The sequence below is a fragment of the Camellia sinensis genome, chromosome 3 (genome assembly GCF_055761805.1).
Source record: "Camellia sinensis isolate YWXY chromosome 3, ASM5576180v1, whole genome shotgun sequence".
In the NCBI taxonomy this organism is placed as follows: domain Eukaryota; kingdom Viridiplantae; phylum Streptophyta; class Magnoliopsida; order Ericales; family Theaceae; genus Camellia; species Camellia sinensis.
This window is the reverse complement of record NC_138963.1, coordinates 167354996-167380284: the sequence shown is the minus strand read 5'-3', so window position 1 is coordinate 167380284 and position 25289 is coordinate 167354996. Positions and strand designations below refer to the sequence as shown.

The window sequence follows — 25289 nt, the reverse complement described above, 5'->3', positions numbered from 1 at the left end:
TCTTTTTCATTATTATTATTATTATTTTTTTTTTTTTGGGGTGATCGATATGGAATACAAACCCCTTCTCTTAATTCGAAGCGTAAGGTTGTGATTTCAATTCCATGGAGTACAAATTTTGATTTGCATCAATTAATTTGCACAGCATATTATATTGGATGTGTTAATTAAGTGAGTGATTGATGGGTGATGACTAGATTTTGGAGCTATCTACAATAATTAACACAATAATTATTATCATCAATCCCATCCAAAAAAAAAAAAAAAATTATTGTTATCATCAAGATTTTAGTGCATGGAACCCAGCCCTACCTACCTGTAAAAGGAGTCGCGAGGCTGCCCCATCCCATGTGTTATAAATCATATGTACAACTCATTAATTTTGAAGAAAAAGAAAATCATATGAGTAAAATTAAGTACAAAAAATTAAATCACAAAAAATATATGGATTCATATACCCATGTGAGCATTAATTGTGGATATTTTTATGTGATCTAATTTAGAAAGTGTTGTTTTCATCACATAAATTAAGGGTTAGGAACTCGACCCTCTGTCTCGTTTCGCTGTTTCAATTCTCGCCTCGCGTATATCATTTTAGTATTGTTAAATAATTGATTAATTTAATTTTCTTTATTATTAAGAATCTTTTGCTTATTAAATGAAGAATAACACTACTCTATAAAAAGCATACAACAAGCTGTACATTTTTCACTTATGAGGAAGTGTTAGGTATAGCTTTTGATGGATCAATTCAAGAGTTTCGCCAAACATTTTGACAGGCAATTAATGAGAGCTAAAACAGAAATTGACGTGAGATAAATGATATGTTTAGTGGTCCTGGTTTCATGGATATTGAGAATAATTTTATATATAAAATAATAAAAAAAAATGGCACAACTACTACAACTTAACATTTCATTGATATTGCAGTTTGGGTGCTTTGGTGGGCTGATTTTGTGGGGAATCATGTATTTTATTTTCTGTTAAGTCTTTCTTAACTTTTTTGTTTAAAAAAATCGTGAGGCCGAAGGGTTAGTTGTATGGTTGCGAGTAGCAATAGTAGGGATATTTTGAACTTTCCGAATCTCTCTCAGTGTATTTCATCTTACTGTACCTTTAATTTCATGTTAATTAATGAAATCTTTCTTTACTGATCAAAAAAAAAAAAAAACTTAACATGTCATAGTCGAAACAAGAAATAGGAAATAAATAAGATTTGAGTTTATTATCCTCATCATGTCTCATTTTTATGTAACTTGGGTTGTTCAAAATGTTTAAAAAGTCGTTTTTTTTTTTTTTTTTGTTCAATAAGCTAAAAGGTTAATTTGTCATTAATAAAAAAATAACTTTATCATTTTAAGAAAAAAAAAAAAAAACGTCACTCAACCTTCAAAAAAGAAAAAAATTAAAGTCGACTGCAAAAAACGACCGTTGTTGCATATTGAACGACTAACTCTACCGCCTCTATGCTTCGAACACCTAAAAAGAGTTAGACTCGAGACCACATCAACCAAACATGTTCTTCTATGCAATACATGCGCCTATGGACTTACAATAAACAAAAATGTTAGACATTTCAAAAGTTTTATTAAAATTTTTATCAAATATCTCACATGAGTGTGAAACTCACATGAAACTCACATAATGTGAGTCCCACATCCATGTAAAACATTTGATAAAAATTTTGGTAGAATTTTTGGGACCTCTATCATTATTTAACTATAAAACGAGGAGGACATGTAAGAAATTAATGTACATGTAATCATAATAATTATGCAGAATTAAATTTTATAGGATCTCAAATTCAATATATTTCAAGAATAAAACGAACATAAATTTGTCAGTCATTGAATTAGAGAAGTTAAGAAAATACCCCTAACAGTTAAATCTTGAATTCTTGGCTCACTTTCTTCTCTCTATCTCTCTTAATTAGGATGATTATAGAACTTAAAGTGATGGAAAAATACTCATATTATGTTAGGGGAGTCACCCATCCACCTGTTCAGATTTTGAAGAGGAGGGTGTTGTTTGAGCCGTGAGATTTATCACAAATCTTATTTTGATGATCTGAATTGTTTATTTTATCTGTATTTCATTTACACAAAAAATTAAGTTGATTCGCTAACGGTAGCTTATTCAATTTATCACATTTTTAACCAAAAAAATTTGTATTTTTAAAAATAAATCATACATTTTTTTTTGGTTAAAAACACAATAAATTGAACAAGTTATAATTATCGGATAGACTTAATTGTTTGTGTAGATAAAATACACAAAGTATTCGATAAAATGAACAGTTCCAATCATCAAAATAAGACCCGTGGTAGGCTCTACGAGCCCTAATAGCATCCTCCAATCTAAAATCTGGATTGGAGGGATCATCCTCCTTAAACAAATACATTATGTTACTATAAAAACATTATTTAGAATTTTATCTAAAATTAAAATATAGTCATAAGATTATTTTTAAATATGACCCACAGCATATTAATTTTAAGTTTACACCTTTTATTTCATTTTCAATATAAATTCTAGCTGAAATTTAACTGAATTTTCATGATAACAAAAATTAGGAAAAAGTTCATACAAAAGTGATGTGATTATGCTATTTTGATAAATAAATATCATTTTTATGAGTTTTATCTTAAAATAAATTATTCAAATTAAATTACATCATTATATATAAAAAATTTATATAAACTGTTAGTTATAATTTCACATCAATTTGTATGTTTGAGAAAAAAATCAAATTAGTGATAAATGTTATAAATATTAAAAAATAAAATTATAAAAAAAATTATATTTAATTTTTAAAAGCATCACTGATATATAATTTTTTAAAATTTTTATTCCTATATTGTCGTGTCGGCCGCGCCATATTTCCACCTCATCAGTTGAATGATTGTTTTTTTTTTTTTTTTAATTTTATATTATTATTTTTCAATTGATTTGGAATGACTGCTTTTGTTGATCATATGTATGATTCATATCCAAAAATTTGTGCGTACTAAGCACGTGATTTAAATATTTTATTTAACGATAATTAATACCAATACATTATTGATTAAAATAAAAATTATATTCTTAATATGTATGAGTTCATAATATGATTTACAAGTGATACGACCGCAAGGAATGGTCGGTTCGGCTACTATTCACACTATGTTTACTTTCAGTTTTTTTGAAAATATTTTTCAGAAAATATTTTTAAAAAAATTTTATTTTCTTATTTTTCGTATTTTTTTGTTTTCATTGAATTTTTTTTAATATTTTAAGCAATTTTTTTAATTTTTAGATATACCTAACATAAATACACTTAAAAAGTATAATTTTCGTGAAAAAATCTTTAAAAAATTCACTAAATACCAAAAATATAAAAAAAAATATAAAAATTTAATATATTTTTCATATTTTGTGTATTTATTAATTTTTTAAAATATTTTTTCACAAATATTTTTATTTTTTAGATACATCTAAATAAAGTGCATCTAAAAAAGTGAAAAAAAATACTTAAAATTTTAAAAATATTCACGAAAAATAAAAAACTCAATTTTCAAAAAACTAAAATCAAACACACTGATTAGAATTTTTTTTGTGATTGATAATTTTAAAAAGTTTACGCCTCTTAGCAACGGAATTAAGAGAAGATTATAGGGGTCATGGCCCTTTTGTTTCTGTGAAAAATATTATGTGTCATAATACTTTTAAAATATATATATCATTTTATACATAAAATGACTTTTTAGTATAAAAAACATATATCTCATTCTTTTCTCATTTTGCACTCTCTTTCTATTTTGCATCAATTTTTTATTTATTTTTTCATCCTATTAGATATTGTTTGTATGGTATGTGAAGAATTATTGAAAGCTTTTTTTTATTAAATTCAATATGTGATTAATATATCTAACAAACTAATAATATCTGTAACTAAAATCTAACAAACTCTATCTTCTAGCTAACTATGACATCAGTTGTAGCTTCAGTTTTGGATTTAGCTGGTTAGTTGTTAATGGCAGCTCCTGTGTGGCTTGAGCTGCTGATGCAACTCTAAATGCTGTGGCTCTATAGTTGTAATATTATCAATATGTAATTTTTTTTTCTATATATATATATATATATATATAATTTATATATTATATATTATATATATGTATATTTGTGTATATGTTGAAAAAAAATTTTTTTTTTTTTACCCTTCTGATAACCCTGACAACCATAAATTTGTTAATATTTTTTTTATTATTATGTCGTGATTGAAACCATGCTGTGCACATAAATTATTATATATAAGTGTGTATTATTCTTCTTCAAATTTGATATATATATTTTAAAGAGCCCTTTATTTATTAGCAATTAATTTTAAATTGAATAATAACATAGTATCACAATTGGGTCTTGAGTTTTGGCCAAGTCTCCACGTGAGTCTATTCTGAGAAATTTATATTTATTTCTTGTCATTTCTCTAAATCACTCAACTATAAAAAAAAAAAAATAAATAAATAAATAAAATAAATGATGAACCATATCAAAACAGCAGTATTACATACCTAAAAAAAATCCAGAATTTTAAATATATGGCCAAAATTCACTTAAAAAGAGGCATCACAACAACTATAAATTTAAATTCACACCCTCGATCTATGATAAAAATCTGGTGGCTTTTCTGGTGTCATAGAATTTTCCATGCCAAAGAAGAGAAATTTGACAAATACTTGCATTTTATTATATGAATGACCTCTGAAGTTATCAAGAGGTCAAAGACATTCATACACAAACAGATCGGTCTAACACACACACACACATACATGCATGGACCAGTGCAATATTATACTACAAGACAAACTATATCGAAATAAATCAAAACAACATGAGAACCCATCTTTTTACTTGCTTTGTTATTCTTCTTCTTCTTCTTTCTCTCGGTGTCGCTTTCATTCTCTAACTCTATAAAAAGCTCGACAACACTTTCTTTATTGTGATGCTCCCCTTTCCTGCAAGAATGTAATGGCTTTCTTTTATTGGATTATTTTGTACACATTTTTATAAATATAAAAAAATGTCAACATCGACTATGCGGGTATGTATATAACAAATCATGATCCAAGTAAAGGTAATAAAGTGCCATTTGTTTAGATTGATTGCGGCTTTGCTGTTGTGGCCTAAAAGCTAATTTATTGGCTAAAAAGTCATTAAAAATGTCAAATAAAAAAAAGAAAATATCAAACAAATTAACTTTTTTAACATTAATTGTTTTGCACTCATGTTTTTAATGAATAAATTAGCTTTTAACAAACTCTCAGAGGATTTTGTTGATGTGCCATGGAGTGATTTCACTTTCAAATTGTAATGCTAGCAAATTAAACCATACCACTTAAGCTTACCTTAGAACTATCATAGTCATTCCTTAGTAGTGGTGGGGAGGAGGAGGCGAAGAGTAGTAATAATGGTGTGACGGTGGTGGTGGTGGTGGGGGAGACTTATATTTGTAAACTGGAGGAGGAGGAGGTGGAGACTTGTACTTGTAAGGTGGTGGAGGAGGAGATGAGTATTTGTAGGGCTTCTTGGGTGGTGGCGGTGGTGGAGACTTATATTTGTAGACTGGAGGAGGAGGAGGTGGAGACTTGTACTTGTAGGGTAGTGGAGGAGGAGATGAGTATTTGTAAGGCTTCTTGGGTGGTGGCGGTGGTGGAGACTTATATTTGTAGACTGGAGGGGGAGGTGGTGGAGACTTGTACTCATAGGGTGGGGGGGGAGGAGATGAGTATTTGTAAGGCTTCTTGGGTGGAGGTGGTGGAGACTTGTATTTGTAAACTGGAGGAGGAGGAGGTGGAGACTTGTACTTGTATGGTGGTGGGGGTGGAGATGAGTATTTGTAAGGCTTCTTGGGTGGTGGCGGTGGTGGAGACTTGTATTTGTAAACTGGAGGAGGAGGAGGTGGAGACTTGTATTTGTAAACTGGAGGAGGAGGAGGTGGAGACTTATACTTATATGGTGGTGGGGGAGGAGATGAGTATTTGTAGGGCTCCTTGGGTGGTGGAGGTGGAGACTTATATTTGTAAACCGGAGGAGGAGGAGGTGGAGACTTGTATTTGTAAGGTGGTGGGGGAGGAGATGAGTATTTGTACGGCTTCTTGGGTGGTGGAGGTGGTGGAGACTTGTATTTGTAAACTGGAGGAGGAGGAGGTGGAGACTTGTACTTGTAGGGTGGTGGAGGAGGAGATGAGTACTTGTAGGGTTTCTTGGGTGGTGGCGGTGGTGGAGACTTATATTTGTAAACCGGAGGAGGTGGTGGTGGTGGTGATTTGTACTTGTAAACTGGTGGCGGTGGAGGTGGAGATTTGTATTTGTAAGGATGTGATGGTGGTGAGTAATGCACTGGCGGAGGAGGTGGTGGTGATTTGTAGTAGTAAGGAGGAGGAGGTGGTGGAGGGGACTTCTTGGGAGGAGGTGGAGATGAGTAATTGTAGTTTGCTGTGGTTTCTAATGGCAAGCTCAGAGACACTACTGCCAGTAGGACAGTGGTGATGAGAGAGGCCATTGCAGACCTCCTCCCTTTTGTTCCCATCTTCATTAGAAATTGGGTTTTTGGATATGCTCATAAGCAACCCTCTCAATTCCTTTATATAGCTCAGGTCTTTTAACTTTTAACACCTAGGATAATAATCATGGTAAAATGTCATTTAAGTCAGACTAATTTAGTAATTTTTTTATTATTTGATTAAAATATAAATTAAAAAAAATTAGTATGTTTGGAATAATTTTTTGACTTTTTATAAAAAGATGTGTAAAAAGTAGAGAGAAAAGAGAATTTTTGACTTTTTTATATGAGTTGTTGACTTTTTAATTTTTTTTTAGTGATTTTTTAACTTTTTTTTTAGTAACTTTTAATTTTTTAACTAAATGGGCTGGTTCCAAACGAGCCCTAAGTGTCACACCATTGTAACGAATAAAGACACATAATATAACAAATACAAAAATAAAAAAATCCTTGTTTGAATGGGTTGTCACTTTGGATCAAATTTGACTAGAGTTGGTATTGTTTAGTTGCAGGGATTTGTATGATAGAGACTGCTAGCTAAGCATTGGAATAATAGTAATATTTTAAATTCAAATTAATCTATTCATAAGTTATTTAAAAGGGCAAATTAAAAAAAAAAAATTAAGGTTTTGCGTATTTTTCAATTTAAATCGCAGGGTTTCAATTTTAATAATTAAAACCCTGATATTATTTTTGTGTCATAATTTAGCCATCTCATCCATCCCCGCCTTGATAAACTAATGGAAATCTTAAGAAAATTTTTAGATTCAAACTCACATGTTCAAAATATTATATCTTTGTCATCGTAACTCCATTTCGCCTCATTTTCACATCGTTAAATTCACCTCATGACCTAATTTTTTTTTTCACCCTTCATACTTTGTTCCACCTCTTTTTACATGCCGTCGAAACTCTAAAAGTTGGCCAAAAATAAGATTCCTCTTCTTTTTTGTTCTTCTTTTTCCCCTCTATCTTCTATCTCCATATTTCTTCATTCTTCTTTCCTTTTCACAATTATTCTCTTTTTTTTCTCTTCCTTTGTGGCTCTTCCACCGAGCTCATAGGGGCTACTAAATTTGGCGTGGTTTTTTAACTTCTTAACTAGGGACTATGTTTTACAAACAAGCACATTTTCATTGTGAAACATAAAGAAAGGTACAAACATAGTAAGCCCACAAACATAAACATCCTAAAGCCATATTTGTTTGTCAACATTTTAAGGAGTTTCCAGTTCCGACGCGCTGCTCATATCAAAATGCAATATTATGTCTATAACTTAGTATCCATAAAATGTAAAATTGCAGAAAACAATCGATTTGAATGCAAAACCTACAATCAATTCGGTGGCCATCATGTGTTCGGTGGAAGGCCATAAACGAAAAAGAAAATAGAGAATAATTGTGAAAAGAAAGGAGGAAGGAAGAAATATGGAGATAGAAGATAGTGGAAGAGAGATAGAGAGATTCTTATTTTTGGCTAACTTAGGAGAAGGCATGCAAAAAGAGGTGGAACAAGGCATATGAGGGGTGAAATGAAAATTAGATCATAAGGTGAATGAAAATGAGGCGAAACGGAATTACGACAAGAAAGATATAAAGGCTTCAACGCGTAGGTTTAAATATGAAAATTTTGCTGAGGTTTCTATTAGTTCATCAGACAGAGATGGACAGAGAGGCCAAATTGTGATATGGAAGTAACATCAGGATTTTAATTGTTAAAATTGAAACCCTGGAATTTAAATTGAAAAACACGCGAAATCTTGAAAAAAAAAATTTGTAATTTACCCTATTTAAAATTATTATCTTGTGGTTCAGAGTTTTTACACACATTGACTCTACACTAAATAAATTTAATTTCCACTACATAACAACCCACCAAGAATTTTTTGGGTGAATACCTCTAGGTGGATCTGTAGACTTATTCTTGGAACAGTAGTGATAGAGGCCTCGAAATTTGGCTCGAATGCCGGTTTTTTTTTTTTTTTTTTCGGCTGTTGTGTGTATTAATATATTTTTTTTAAAAGTCTAATATAAAATATTATACATTTTGCACCATCTCATCATATAAAATTATATGAAATTAACAAAATTTAACTAACAGCTTAACTGATCAGTTAATTTTATCACTTAACCGATCCAACTTAATTGACTGATCAGTCAGACTGTTGATTAAAATTCGTTAATTCTGTATAATTTTGTACGATGAGTTGGTACAGGATGTCTAGTTTTTTGGCACACCCCTACACATAACTACCTTTAAAAAAATTTAAAAAAAAAAAAACCAACACAGCCTAACAAATAAAATTAAATTAAATTTAAAAAAAAATTGATCAGTCAATTTTATTACCCAATCAATCTAACCCAACTCACTTATAAAATGTTTAATTTTTTAGCACACCCCTATATATAATCACCCCTATAAAGAAAAGAGAGAAAAAAAAATTAAAAAAAAAACCAAACTAACACAGCTTTGAAAAAATAAATAAATAAATAAAAATATGGATTTCGAGGCAAATTCGAGGTCTCAACCATTTTCCTTCTTGGAATAAAGTTCTATGAATACAAAATACTATAGTGTAAACTATCAATAGGTCATAATAATTAAACTTAATTCTTATTAAGTCCTATTGAAAATTAATGTCGCTAAAAATTGACAATTATTGACTTTTTTATCAAATTTTTAGAAATTGTCGTTAAAACTTACAATTAGTAACGTTTTTCTGTGACTGATTTTTTAAATTGTCGTTGAAAGTTGAAAATTAATTACATTTTTTTTTTGTGCTGATTTTTTTAAATTATCATTAAAACTTATAATTAGTGATTTTTTGTGACAAATTTTTCAAACTGTTACTGAAAATTAACAATTATTGATGATTTTTAATAGTGTTTGATGAAAAATATCATTATTTATCACAGGACCTATTGAGCAATAAATTTACTTATTAAGACATACACGTAAGTCTTCCAATACTATAATTCTTCTTTTTTTAAGATGGGTACAGAATACTATTATTGGTTGGCCTTTTTGTGAATCAATAATGTTAAAGATAGTGATGTTTGTTACTTATATATGTTATCCATTTATTTCATATGTTTTGTGTCTATATAGTCTTGTGTGTATGTATGACTAATTATATTTAAAAATTAATACAACCCATCATGTTACATACGAAATCATGTAGAAGGTACCCAAAAAAAAAATTTGAGAAATATTGTAGTGTGTAACAATCCTGTAATTTCAAACGATAGGTGGTAATTGTCACATAATTTGTTTTATCATTCTATTTTACGGTGGGAGTGACAAAGGACGTGCTCATACGATTGAAATAATCAACTCGTTGATTGTTGGGAACTATAGAAAATCATTTCATAAAGGGGTCTTTACTAATAAATGCCCAAAAAGAAGAAGTATAAAACCACAAAAGCCTATGACACTTAATAATTTCAAACTTTTCTTTTAGTTTCACCATTTTCAAAATATTTTTTACACAAATTTTAATATTAAAGAATACCCTAAAGTCATTTGTTAGCATTTGTCAAATTAAAAATTTTGAATAAAGAATAATAAACTGTTTTACCAAAAAATTTATACAAAAATTTTCTCTAATAGTGTCATTTGAATAACTAAATTGATTTCAATAAACTTTTTTTTTTTTTTTTTTTGATAACGCAAGTATCCCCAGCCTTCTGATTTTTCAGGAAGGCAGGACTAATCTTACGAGATAAAGAGTCCGGGAGAAGCCGTGTATCTTTTTCAAACTGTTGCAAGTATTCACCCAGTAGGGAATCGAACCCGTGACCGTGCACCTTACCCACACAGCCACGTGTGCACCCTCACCACTGGGGCAACCTGCCCCCTATTTCAATGAACTCTTTATTCTTAAGTGATTGGCTCAAAACTCAACAAGTCATTAGGTATGAATTTTATATATTGATTTTCTATTTATATATTACTCTTGTTTAATAAAATATTCTAGTAATAAATTTATTTGTGTATATATTTATTTGTAGAGGCGAGTTTTGAAAACATATGAATGCCTAACTCTTCATGAATTTTGGGCGCAGGGACCAGGCGGCTTGACTTTCATCTCTCTCTCTCTCTCTCTCTAGTGTGGTGGGGTGTGAGTGTGTAATTATGAACAATAATTCATTTTCAAAATATGCATGGCTTTGGTTTCTGTGGGCTTAGGATAAGATACGTAACTCATTTGTCTTCTTTCCTTCTATTTTTATTTGTTGATTTTAGAACTTGATTCTTTAATTATTTATTTCCATCTAGGGCATAGTTTGCCAATTAGCTTTGTCTCCTATCATCTCTCTGAATTATTAAAATTTGTTTAATATATTCAACAGGTCTTTCTGGTTATTATCAATTAATTTTGAATTTTATATTTTAATATAATTATATAATTAAAAATGCATTTGATACAAAAGAACAAAAAAATTTACCACAAAGAATCGTTTGCCATGTAGCACACGTTATGGGATTGTGTTGTATTGCCTATTTATTATTCGACAATGCTACTTAGCTCAAATTTTGTGGTTCAAAAGTGGCTCAAATGGCCAAAACGACGTCGTTTTGAGTACAGAACAACATAAAAATGGCCAAAACAATGTCGTTTTGGCCATTTGAGTCACTTTTGAGCCACAAAAATTGAGTTACGAGACATTTTCCTTTATTATTCATTAAAAGAGCTACTTCTTGTGGATAAGAGTAACATTGATCATTCAAAACAATTACTTCTATCGGAAGGGTAGGTATAGGTAATTTGTTTCATTCAACATTTTGATGGATATTTGTGGATGGAATTAAAAAGAAAATAGAAGAAAAAAATACGTAAAATATAATTTTTTATTTTTTTCTTTGTTGTCCACCAATCACTTCTTAAATTATTATTCCAAACACAACCTTAAAAGGGAGAGAGAGAGGGATAAAAGAAAGTGGCATTATGAATAACAAGATATCTTTGTTTGGTTATAATTTTTATTTTTTATTTTTTATTTTTTTTCCATTTGAATTTCTCACACATTTTCTAGAGAAAACTGGAAAAGTAAAAAAGGGTGTACAACATTTTCCTCACCAAATAATGAAGCAAAGCTGGGCTTAGCTGGCGTATGTTCCCTTCAATTACTCTGACATTCTTTGAATGTCCTCACATTGGAATATTTAAAGCTGTGTTTGGTACAATTCTAAAACTAAAATTTCAGAATTTATTTTGCTTTTGATGTTTGGTGAGGAGTTTCAAATTATAATTCTATATTTACTTTTGAAAATTCGGTCAAATGCGAGAAAATTTGGGCTAACCGGTCGTCTGGCCGGTTGACCAGCCAATTGAATGGAACAGTGTAAATATATATATATATATATATATATATATATATATATATTTTTGCAATTGACATATGTTAATTTTTATATATTTGAAAAAAATATTTTTTGAATTTTTTAAAAATTTTTATGAGTTTAATAGAATTTTGAGTTGTATGTTTGGTTATGAGTTGTAAGTTTTTTAATCAAATATCACATGTCACATTAAAAATTTTCCACTCAATTCAAAATTCTTTTCAAAACTTTTTCACCAAACAAATTTTTTATACTCAAATTATAATTCCAAAACTCATAAACTCAAGTTACAACTCTTACTCTCAAATCATATTTAAAAAACTCTACCAAACGCAACCTAAGCCTTTTCTTCTTCTTCTTTTCTCTGTAAAAGGAAAAGAACACAAATATGTTTTGAATTAGATAATAAAGTGGCAAAACAAAAGTAAGAATTTTAAATTAAAAAATAGAGAAAAAGGAATTAAAGTAAAAAGCAATTGCAATACAATGAAATCTAGAAACAATAATTGCATGGTGTGACATGAGTAAAAGGCTTAGCAATCAAGTTTAATTATAATTTTGAAGATTTGAACAAGTTTAAAATTAGCATTCATACAAATAAGAAAATGGGGGAAAAAGTTAAAAAGCAACCACTTGCATTATATTCAAATACTGATAAATGTTAAATTTATATCTGCTTCACCTCTTAAAGATCAACACTGGGAAATAATTTTTTTTTTTTTTAATTCTTAAATTCAGAAATGGTGTTGAATGGAGGAAAAATTAGAATAGATGATTTAAATAGATCCAATCTTGGGCCGAAGTCGAGCAATCTGACAGTATTTCATTAGGTCCAACCAAGTAGTGCCACGTTGCATTAAGTCTGCAATCTCATGTAGTGGTCAAAGAATGGTTTTAAAAAATTAAAAAAAAAATTAATATTATTCTAGTAAATTTATAATTAAGAGATCAGTTAATTATCGATGTTACTACTTGTTAACGTGAGAAATTTTCCGTACAGCCCCCCCCCCCCCCCCTTTAAATGATATTCATATTTATGTGTAGTAAAATATATTATTTACATATTTTATTTTATTTTATCCATATGTTAATTAATGTTTAATAATAGAGTACAATAATAAATAGGTTGTATATTATTATTATACAACCTAAAAAATGTGTGAGAAATCCAATGCAAAAAAAAAAAAATGAAAAAAAATTACCACCGGCATTAGATTATATGAACAACCAGATATCTTTGTTTGATTATTTTATATTACCCATATGTTAATTAATGTTTAATAATAGTTTACATTTTCTAATGTTTAAAATGATATTCATTCATGCTGTGTTTGGTTAAAAAATTTAAGGAGGGATTTAGAAAAGAAAATAGAAAAGATAAATGAAATATGAATAAAATATACCTATATTTTACCTAATTTCACACACATTTTTCTTTTTCTTTTTCTTTTTCTTTTTCAAATTTCTCACCAAATCTCCAACCAAACACATCGTCAATGAACCCGGAATATGTTTAATGATAATAAAGTCAGTCTATCATACTTAAAAAATTACCACCGACACTAGACATTGAACATGAGATGCAATTGACATGTAAAATAAACAATTACTACAAATACTAGCTACTTCCAATGATAATAAAGTCAGTCTATCATACTTTAAAAAATTACCACCGACAATAGACATCGAACATGAGATGCCATTGACATGTACCCGAGCATAATAAACAAATATACTACAATACTAGCTACTTCCATGTCTCTATATAAAATGCATATATAATATAAGGTTCCAAGTAACAACTTGTTAATATATATATATATATACACTACAGAAAATTATATATAAATAGACTATATACAAAGCTGCGTACATATAGTATAATGTGTGAAACTTTTGACCTATCATTTTAAAATTAAAAATCTATCAAGATATTTTTTACTTACAAAAAATAAAATAAAATAAAATAAAATAAAAGAGTAGCAATTTCCTAATTAATATCAACCCTGGCTTTTGGGCATAAGCTAGGGTTCGGGTATCAATTCCAGCTCGTCTCAAGTTGAGATCAAGACTAGACCCGTCCAGTTCGGCCCATGGGGCCTATTTTTTGGGCCCGTTTTGATAATTCGAACTGTTCAATGTGTAGAACTCGTCGAGTACTACATATTTGTAAAAAATCACGTTAATCAGATATCAATAGCTATGTGATCAAATCAGTTTTGTATAAAAAAAATGAACGGTGAAACAATTAACAGTTGATAAAAAACTGTTTTGTTCACATAGCTATCGATATCCGATCAATGTGATTTTTTACAGACGTATAATACTCGACGAGTTCTACACATTAAACGGTTCAGATTATTAAAACGAGACCCGTGGTGGGCCTCCACGGATCCAATAGCACGGTCCAGTCCGATCTTGGACTGAACCAAAGCAACTGCCAATTAATAAATATATATCCTTGTTTAAGACGTTAAGATATAAGATAATTATTCCACTACAAACATTTTGTTCCCCGTTATTGACGGAAGGTCATCAATCTCTACCAAATCTGTGGTGTAAAAGGCCTGTCCACGCCACTCACACTCTCTCCCTCTCGTGTATAATATAATCATCAGATCTCTGTCGGTTGATATGTATATATGACACACCTAGTTTAGGAACCAAATGTTTTACTAATATTTCTAATTTAGAATCTCAAATATTTTATTAATATTTTTACTAAATGTCTCACGTGGTATTGTGAAACCCACACCATGCAATTTCTTTTTAAATCTTACACCTCATGTGAGATATTTAATAAAAATATTAATAAAACATTTAGATCTCCAATATAATTCTTTCAGAAATAATGTACATAGATTGAGAGGTGGACATGAAAATTATTGTAAACATGTGGGACACATAAATTAATCAAACCGCGATCTTCTCCATGAATAAATCAATCCACCTCCAGAAAAAATGCATTATCATATCATATCATATCATATCCTGCAAAACTACCACTTACCCTGGCGGTACCAATTTTTGAGAAGTACTATATTAGTATATTTTTTAATTTTTATAAAAAAAATATATAAAATGTTAATTAAAATTGAAATGATGTGATAAAAAGATAATATATTATCCAAATATAAAATAATATGACTCAAAAAAAATGATTATAATTTAAATAAAATAATATGTTAAAATTGCATATGCCATTTTAACCCATGCCAAACAAATTCTCAATCTTGCTGGCTATGTATAGGTTTTGTTCACAATAGGTTCTATTTATGCGTAACTTTGTTTGGTTTTATTTTTTTAAAAACACTTTTCACAAAATTCTACTTTCTTATTTTTTGTGTTTTTTATTTTCACTAAATTTTTTTTTAACATTTTAAACAATTTTTTTTACTTTTTAAACATGCCTAACAGAAATATACTTAAAAAAGTATAAAAATTATAAAAAAAAAACTTTTAAAAATTCACTAAATACCCAAAATACAAAAAAATATATATATATACGAAAATTCAATACAATTTTTTTTTTATATTTTTACGTATTTATTAATTATTTTAAATATTTTTTCACAAATTTTTTACTTTCATCTAAGTAAAATACATCTGAAAAAGCAAAAAAAATGTTTAAAATTTAAAAAATATTCACTAAAAACAAAAAAAATACGAAAATAAAAAAATTCAGCTTTCAAAAAACTTAATTCAAAAAATTTAAACCAAACACACTTATTTTCCAAAAAAAATACCCATCATCGTTTGGGAGAAAAGATTATACCATCCTAGCTTTCATTCCCATCTGTCAAAAGCTATAAAATGATTCAAGTCTTTGTTGCTCAATGAACTGTCAAACAAGTAATAATTGCACCAACATATCACAACTCCGCAGAAGAGAATATATCATTATCCATCTCCATTGAACCCAATCTGCATTTCTCACTTCTCATTCATTAAACCAAATGCCAAAATCAAAGCATTGCCAAGTTTTACAAAATTCTTGTCAAACGAAACACGTTGCTCAAAAACCTACCTGATCTTCCACTAGGACATGACACCCAATTCGTATGTGAGTGTGTTTTGTGCAAATAATTTAGAAACAGCAAAACAGTCTACAGGATGAACTATCTGGCTAATGTCGTAATGAGGAGCATGGAAGTGGGAGACAAATTTTGTTATAGTCTCATCACCCCATTCACTTCCAACATTTGAGAAAATCCACTTCTCTTAAAATGTGTCTGAAGGTGCTTAGTAAAGTAGAGAACTGAAGTATTCAGAAGAAAACAACCAATCCAAAACAAAACTACAATAGAGAGGACTACTTTTGAAGGTAAAACACAACCATATAATAATAAATATAAAAAAAGGGTTCTTAATTGAGCAATAATCATACCACAAACAACTTCTATTTCCTGCAATAATAAGCAAATATAGAGTACTAAGCAAAACCTATCCTTCCGAATGCATAAGTGAAATTATGAAATCTACTTCCATCACCCTACCTCCACGGCTTCGTTTGTGCATTCCCAAACTTTTCGTAGTTAGCATATGGCCATGGCTGAGCAATCGAAATAGCATACTCTAGGTACAATACATCTAAGTAATGCTCAAGCAGTGAGGAGGGAAATATACGAACGTATGTATGAGCAAATACAAGATTCAACTCAACCAGGACATCCTCATCCACAACCTGTTTACCTCTTCCCACGAGATCTTTCGCCAGACCTTGGCCCTGGGTACTTTGAAAACTGTAGTCGCAAGCATGAAGATTTTGGATCATGCTCATCCATGTTATAGCCTGCACAATGCAAATAAAATTTAAAATCTCCAAGCACTTCCTAAGACAGTTGTAGTAAATGAATATCTCGTTGTTTCACTACATCTTCATGGACAACTAAACTAAGAGACATAACTTGCAATCACTATCTTAATACAAACCCCTCACAGTAGCTCACTATCTTAATACAAACCCCTCACAGTGGCCCAGCTAAGAAACATGGATACGGACACGTGACACGACATGAACACGCCAAGTTTCAAAAAATACAGGACACGACACGCAACACGTAGAGGACACACATGAAATATATAATTTTATATATTTATTATATGTTATATATATTAATACATCATTTAAAGAAAATAAAAAATGCAAATATGACACTAATTCCTATAAATTTATATGATTTTGTTTTGTTTTGTTATTGTATCTTAAGTTGTTTTGTTCAAACTTATAATTAGTTTCACATGTATCTAATTGATAGACACGTGTGTTTAAACGATTGACACGTGTGTCCTCCAAGTGTCCAAAGAGTGTTCAGGTCTTTAAAAAAATTTAAAAAATAGGACACGTTTTGAAGAGTGTCGGACATGTGTCCTAAAAGTGTCCAAAAAGTATCGGTGTCCGACACGGATACGTCACCTTCTCAGAAGTGTCTGCGCTTCTTAGATGCCCAGCATTAACTCAGTACAAAATGCATGTGATGTGTATGTTTATTTGTGCCCACATATGTGTGCGTGCATGAGTGCATAATCAAACATAAATTCAAGTAGAGACCATTAGCAGAAAAAATTGCAGAATTCAAAAGGAAAAGATCATGGAGAAGCAACCACAAACATTCAAACATCTTCATAATCAGATACAGAACACAAACAAATGAATGAGAGACTTATGCTCATTACCATAAAGAAATGAGAAGTGATCACCTTGCAAGGCACTCAAAGCAGTTGCTGCACAAGCTGGACTGACAAAATCCACAAAACAAAGGACAAGGGGATCACCACCACGCTGCATAGAAAAAGTGAATTGAACTCTATTAGGAAGGGAAAAAAATAAAAAGAAAACAAAGTAAAGCCAAGCAGGACAATTTAAGTGAGTTTAAATTCATTATGGTCTTACATGTCTGGACTCCTTGCTCACAAGTCTCACTTCCTTATAACCCACAAAAGGACGGAAAATATCTAATGATGATGTAAAGGAACGTGAACAATCAGAAGCAAATGCAACATTGCTGAGTAAAAAGAATGCGATAATGCAAAAAAAAATGTCATGATTTATGCAGGCTTACAAAATATCGAAGGATACGAGCCACTTCTCTCTTCCTGCAGTCAGAAGGAAGCCCTTCCACATACAGAGTATTTGAAGCATCTGGAGGGAGAGGCAATGTGTCACGGCCTGGCCTGGGCATTGCATCCACTGGCAGCCGACCATCAAAACCCAAGTCTCGGCCATTTGGTGCCCGTGCATCCACTGTAAACCGATCATCAAAACCCATGCCTCGACCATTTGGTGCTAGATCTCGCCCAACAGTCCCGGAATGACCCATTGCAGCAGGATCTGTTAATGAACGACCATGCATTCCAGCAACAGCACTCCTTCCTAACCCAATTCCACTAAGATTACTAGCTTCCCCGGAAGAAAAAGAAGTCGGTTGCTGTGAAAACAACAATATATATTTTAGCATACAAACAGGTAGCTGCATGGTTAACCACTGGTTAATATTAGTATGGTACCGCATTTTGGAGGTAATGGTCATATGCTGATCCAATTGCTTTTGTGTCCTTTGCAGCCCAAGGTGCACCACGATCATCATCTCGTGCTAAAGAATAATGCATCTCATGAGCTGAGGGCACCCTAGATGGTGGAAGACCTGCAATTGGTACGAAAACAGACTTAAATTATATTCAACCCTAATTCAATAACCAAAAAAAAAAATAGCAGTATAGTGCAGTATGAAAATCATAGATAAGTTTCAAGCCGCATTCAAACCACCAAACCAATTTCTTTCAACTTCACTTTCCACAATACAGGTTACAGCCTTACACAATATGAACTAATGGTGTCATCGGGTAATAAAAAGCAATAACAACATGAAAAACAAACAAAACATAACAGTAAGAACGTCTATATAAGATTGAATTCAAGGTAGGGAGGAGAAGAAATGTAGGAGACATCAATGTCTAGGCTATAACAATAAAACAGCAGCCAATTAAAATAATATTCAAAACTTAAACAGCAAAAAGAAAAACCAAGTTTGTGTGTAAATAAACAAAAAAAACTAGTTGAGCTTAACAGTCAATGAGCAGCTAGGGAAGCCACAAGTGTTCCCATCAACACCCCAAAGCGCTACATTCGAAGGATTTTCCTAGCCATGAGCCAAAACAGTGTTTTGAAAAGTGTGCCTAAGCTCGAGGCGAGGCGAGGCTTGGCTTTGCGCCTCATGCATGGTGAGGCGAGGCGACATAGAGGAGGCGTAGTCGCGGCAATGAGGTGAGCTCTTTATGTTGAGGCTCGAGGCAAGCACCTTATGCACTTCGCGTTTCTTCCTCTCATTGCTTTCGCTGGTCTCTGGTTGTTGCTTGCTGGTCAATGCTCGATTCTCTTCTTCTTCTTTCGATCTTCTTCAATCCTCTGTCTCTCAGTCACTCTCTCTCTTTCTTCTATTCTGTCCTATCCTCTCTTTGACTTTTCGTTCTTTCTTTTTTTCTTTTCTTTTATGCTGGCTGATTCTGATCCCCCCCCTCCCCCTCCCTCTTCTATTTTATTTTTTATTTTTCCTCTTCAATTTTTTTTTTTGGGCTTTTCTGTCTTATTTATTTTATATATATATATATACTTTGCTGATTAGTTTATAAGAACAATTTTTTTATTAATTTTAATGATATGTGGATGATCTCAGTACATAAAGGGTGTGTTTGGTTTGTGTTTGGAGAGTAGTTTTTGAGATAAAAAGTACGAAAACTTGTTTGGTTTGCCTTTTTCAGAAATTGTTTTGGAAAATTATTTTGGGGAGAGAGTTTTAAAAAAAGTGATTGATTTGATGTGTATGAGAGAGCGAGTAATTTTGAAAAGTCGGTAACCAAATAAAATTTTGAGATTTTTTTTGAAAAAATTTGTTTGGTTTGGTTACTCTTAAAAATTTGTTTGTAGAGAATTTTTCCCAAAAAATTTTTTGAAAAACAAACCAAACAAGCACAAAGTTTTTGGCGGATGAGAACGTGATACTTTATACCTTTTGTTGGATATTATACTTTGAATATACTACATGCATTTGTTATGTTAAAAAGTTTGTCTATTTTATAATTTTGCTTTGCTTTTACTACGTGTGCCTCGCCTCGAGCCTCACGTTTATGCTATAGGAGACCTTATCACCTTGGTGCGCCTGGAGCCTTTTAAAACACTGAGCCAAAATAAACCCCAGTGTACAGATGTTTCAAAACGCATCCAAGAAAAAACAAAAATTGTCCACATCATTCTTCACACACAAAACAGAACCTCCAGAACCATAAAACCGTCACAAACCAAACCACAAACAACTACATCAAGGATACAATGTGTAAATCTAACCCTTTCTTTCCTTTTTTTCGTAGCCTTCCAAATCTCCTACCACCCTCTTTGTCAATTGCCTCCAATAAATGATCTGCCCAACTCAACACCTATGTAAGAAACCCCTAGAAAATCGTTGATGCTTCTCATATTTTGTTTCATCCATTCAGACCACTCCTTTTCTTTGGCCAACAATAGATCTCTCATCACCCCCTTGTCGTACTCCACAAGGAGAAAACACACACAAGGGTAAGCAACATGCTTGAAATAATATATTTTCAATCCTTCCTCCTATACTAATGCTAGAAAACGCTAACCAACACCACCCGTATTAGTTAGGTACTTCCAATCCCTCTTCTCACTTCTGAACTAACGTAGTCTACTACAATCAACAATTGTCCTCTAGGAATTAAATCCCCTAGCATACTCAAACTCGCCCTAATGATCCATACCCTCCACACAGACCCTCATCTCTAAGCTCCAACTTCAGACTGTATTCATGCCTTTTGACAAAAATATACATCTGGACACTTAGACAAGCTTTAAAATCACTGATCATAGCGATGTTGTCATCACATTGAATGGAGACAAGCCGAGAATCCAGTCTCATCGGGGAGCTAATACTAATCTCAATGTAAGTTTGTAAAAAGACACTGACCAACTGAATACAACGGGCCAAGTCTTACAGCCAATATCGTTGAGATTTCCTAGTCTACTCCGAGCAAAAACGCTATTGAAGTTGCGCAGTAGCTTCGTTTGCTCTCTCTTTGCTTCTACACCACAAACCCCCCTAAGCTCACACCTTCTCTCTCTCCACTACTAATACTACTACTAATCTCTTTCCCTCTTCTTTTCTCCTCCATCTCAACCCCCATCACCTCCAACTCCCATTCCCTCCCATAAGGGACCCCAAATCTCATATATGTCGTCTATCCAGTCCAATGATCCCTGAATGTATTCGGTGTACTGCAGGCGTATAATACAAATCCGTAACAAATGAATTGTCTTCAAATCCAAACAGGCCAAAGCTCTCTCATCCATTCCCACCCAAGCCATCAAAAGATCAAGAATTAAGTCAAATTTTGAAAATAGCTAGACAAGGGGGATAAATGTCTTTGTATCACCAAAACATGGACACTAGTTAATTTGTCACTAAAAAGAAAAGGCATTCAGCTTGTTTGGTTCTAGTTTTCAGAAAACAGCTTTTAGAAAATTCTACTTTTTTATTTTTTGTATTTTAATGTTTTCAATGAATTTTTTAACATTTTTTTTAATTTTTAGACACACCTAACAAGAACACACTTAAAAAGTATAATATTTGTGAAAAAAAATCTTTAAAAAATACATTAAATACCAAAAAATACAAAAAAAAAAAAAAAAGAAAATTTAGTACATTTTTGTATTTTTGTGTATTTATTAATTTTTAAAAATATTTTTTCACAAATATTTTACTATTTAGATACATCCAAATAAAGTGCATCTAAAAAATTACTTAAAAATTTAAAAAATATTCACTAAAAACAAAAAAACACAAACAAAAAAAAAAAACTCAATTTTCAAAAAACTGAATTCAGAAAACTGAAACTAAACATACTGATTACTGCTCATAGTCAACGTAGTTGCAAGTTCTTCAACAAGATGCCTTTTTTAACACATACTATCATTATTGTCAAATAAAGAATTGAATCATGAATCATTTCACTAAAATAGTGAATTATCAGTCATACTAAATTATGAATCATATGATTCACTTTATTTAGCATACTCTATAATTATATAATATATATATATATATTAAAATAAACACATAGTGTTTGAAATTAAATAAATATCCGTATAACTAAATTGTATATATGTATATGCATAAAAACATGTATATCAATATAATTAATTGATCTCTTTTTATTTTGCAAAAACAACGTATATTATGTAAACAGAATTGAATCACAATGAATTGTACTAAATCGCAATTGAAACGTAATTTAATTTCACTAAATTTACTGTTTTGAAACGGAAGTGTACCATATTTTAGAATGTGCGTACCAATAGGTAATTCGCTAGGGTGTTAGCATTTTTGGTAACATAGTTACACCCTATGGGTCATGATTTCACGCTTCTCTACCCATAAAGCAAATGTTTATGCAATGCCTTCTCTTGAATCTCACACAACTTCTCCAAGCTATTGACAGCAATATCAAGAAAAACAAGCCTTAGGGGTTCCAATATTTGAGTATAGCTACATACAGCTTTAGTTTCAACCAAATCATTGCATGCAACTCTGTAAGTAGGAGAAACTCACCTATAATTTACACAACCTAGGTGATGACATACAATTTTCAAGATTGTTCCATATGATGAAACAACATAATTGGAACTAAAGCTTGTTGAGTGAGCTTCACAAACAAAAACTTCTTTGAAAAAGTTCAACTTAGACAATGATTTTTCATGGCAGAAAAAGGAAGGGAAAAAAACTAAATTAAAAAACAAAATCGGAAGAACCAATTTATCAAAGATAGACTGATATCCGTTGTTGCATGCATGCATTCTTCACAATCATAAAATATACAAGCTTATAATCTGAACACATAAATCCAAAATTTTAAGCCTTCACTAAGTTTTGAAATCTATATACCGTATTGTCCCATATCAGTTGACAAGCTTGCATATAATCAGAATAGAATCTTTGACATTATAAAATGCCTACACACTATCTATTTGGTGTTCATGACCACTTCAAGAAATTAAAAGATAAATACAATGACACTCACCCACTACTATCAACCTTGAGCAACTTAGAGTAGCTTTAATTTTGTCGTGAGAACTCCACAACATGCAAACTTTTATTATTACGCCAAATATAATGAAATTTTTTAATGAGAACTTGGATAGTTAAATAACAGTACGAGGATGAGAAGACAAGAGAAAGAAGTATAAAAAAAGTAGGAAACAATCTAGCAAGATGAATCCAATGAAGGGATTAGAGACAACATAAACCTTAGTTATTGGAAGAGTTACAAAATACTGAATGTACAGATATATGCCTTAGACTGTTGAACATACAGATCTCTAGGTGTTGTATATATCTTATGTTGTCAATCTGATATGAAGCTGCATCACAAATTGGCACAATACCTCACACAAAAATCAGAACAGAACATAACTCAAAATAAATAAATAATCTGGTTAGCCAACAACCCGCATTTGAAGTTGTGAAGGTTGGGCTCACATACACCTTATCCCACAATTAATCCATCCATACAAATTTTCACTCAACAAAAAACTATTTTGAATAATCCATTCATAATTTTAGATATATTCTTGAGTTTTTAGGTTCTACAAACCAATGGTAGAGGCACATGGTGCCCAAAGTAGGCACCAACCCCTACTCAACTTTGTGAAAATATAATTTAACATTTTTTGCTAGTTTGCTCTCTCCAAATTTCACTTATGCCCCATAAATTTTTTTTTATACAAAATTCTTACAATTTAACCCCTTTTGACATTTGAGTTACTGAAAAATCCCTTCATATATTTCATGTTCTCTCTCATATCTTTGACTACTCTCTCTCTCTCTCTCTCTCTCTCTCTCTCTCGTTCTCTATTTCTATGTCTATCCCAATTTTTAGCAAAGATCATGAAAGTGGTTATATTATAATTACTAGTTCAAATTACCTTTAGTGCAGTGTTACACTAGTGTTTTGCAGTCATTTGATGTCACTTCTTTTCTTTTCTTTTCAATTAGGATATAAATTATACTCTGTTTTAGTAACCATTTTATGTGAAAATGAAGAGCTTTCTGTCAAGTTACCACTTTAGATGCATATGAAAACTAACAGATGAGACTTAAACAAAATAGCTCAATTATAATGAGGTCCCACAAAATATAACTAAAAATGGTATAAATACTGGTGGTTTTAGTTATTAATTCTATACAAAATGAAAAATGTTAGAAAACCCTAAAACAGTTTTCCCAATTACACCCAAATGTGACATGAAAAGTGGCGACCTTTGATTTTGTCACACAATCAATCATATAGAGTCCAACTCCCTTGCAACATTATTGTTGATGAACTTGTAGGCTAAATTGTTGGTCTCTAGCATTTCTCATCTCAAATTTGTCCCCAAAACTAATTTTTTGACCCCGCCGCGAGCTACTAAAACTAACAAAAACAGATCCAAGAATACACAAGAATCCCCAAATCACAGAAAAACAAATATGCAAAACAAATTAAACTGGTAATTCGTATACAAAAAAGTTCAAAGCGTGACAAATTTACCATAGTCAGAGCGAGGCCGCTTAAGCATGCCAGCAACCGAAGGATTCACAGGTTGTCGATTCCAGTAGCTATCCCCCATTTCTCTGAAAACAATTAACAAGTTACATACATACATACATATATATATACATGTGTATGTCTGTGTGTGTATGCAGAGAGAGAGAGAGAGAGAGAGAGAGAGAGAATGGAAAACCCTAATTGAAAGAGTACCTGTAAAACCCTAGCTCTCGGCTCAGCCTTGCGTCGTTCCGGGTCGAGGTATGTTCCTCTTACTTATATTGTACCTGAGTTAATGGAGAGTCGATTCGCACGAGTCACGATAGGTCCGCTTCAAATTTTAGGATAAATTACAAATACACCCCTCAGGTTTCTTTAAAATACATATTGCCCTATGTGATTTGAAAAATTACGATTACCTCCTTGTCATAATTTTTTTATTTAACAGAATTAACTGAAAAAATGAAATTCATAATTTTTCTCCTATATAATAATAAAATTACTTAAATTAATAATCAAAATATATTTCTAATATCATTAAAAACTGTTAATTGACTTGATAATTTATTAATAAAATTGGTGATATGTTATGAAATTAAAAATCTCAAAGGGTGGAATGTAATTTTCAGAACCACAGGAGGCTATTCATATTTTAATCAAACGTCAAGGGATGTATTTGTAATTTACACAAATTTTTTTTTTTTTTTTTTCAAAATATAAAAATGAGAAATTTTTTCCAAAAAAAAATTATAGATAAATGATAAATATTATACATTAATAATTAATGTTGTAAATTTTTTTTTATGAATTT

At 31.2% G+C, this 25289-nt stretch overlaps 2 protein-coding genes across 3 annotated transcripts; both read right to left on the bottom strand.

Annotated features, from left to right (window-relative positions):
* Window positions 1-4703: 4703 nt before the first annotated feature.
* Window positions 4704-6656, bottom strand: LOC114263933 (uncharacterized). Of its 2 annotated transcripts, XM_082921347.1 has the most exons (3): window positions 5974-6607; window positions 5385-5937; window positions 4704-4994 (listed from the first exon to the last, which is right to left on the bottom strand). In XM_082921347.1, exons 1-2 carry the CDS (start codon window positions 6572-6574, stop codon window positions 5408-5410), a joined length of 1131 nt encoding a protein of 376 aa, XP_082777473.1. In that variant the 5' UTR covers window positions 6575-6607; the 3' UTR covers window positions 4704-4994; window positions 5385-5407. The 2 variants fall into 2 exon arrangements, with proteins under 2 accessions (XP_082777473.1, XP_028060313.2); XM_028204512.2 differs by having other exon boundaries at window positions 5385-6656.
* Window positions 6657-16200: 9544 nt separating this feature from the next.
* Window positions 16201-24797, bottom strand: LOC114263934 (RNA-binding protein 2). The gene is made up of 7 exons (XM_028204513.2): window positions 24692-24797; window positions 24482-24564; window positions 18392-18528; window positions 17964-18312; window positions 17778-17839; window positions 17585-17666; window positions 16201-16676 (listed from the first exon to the last, which is right to left on the bottom strand). Exons 2-7 carry the CDS (start codon window positions 24558-24560, stop codon window positions 16573-16575), a joined length of 813 nt encoding a protein of 270 aa, XP_028060314.2. The 5' UTR covers window positions 24561-24564; window positions 24692-24797; the 3' UTR covers window positions 16201-16572.
* Between the last annotated feature and the right edge of the window lie 492 nt (window positions 24798-25289).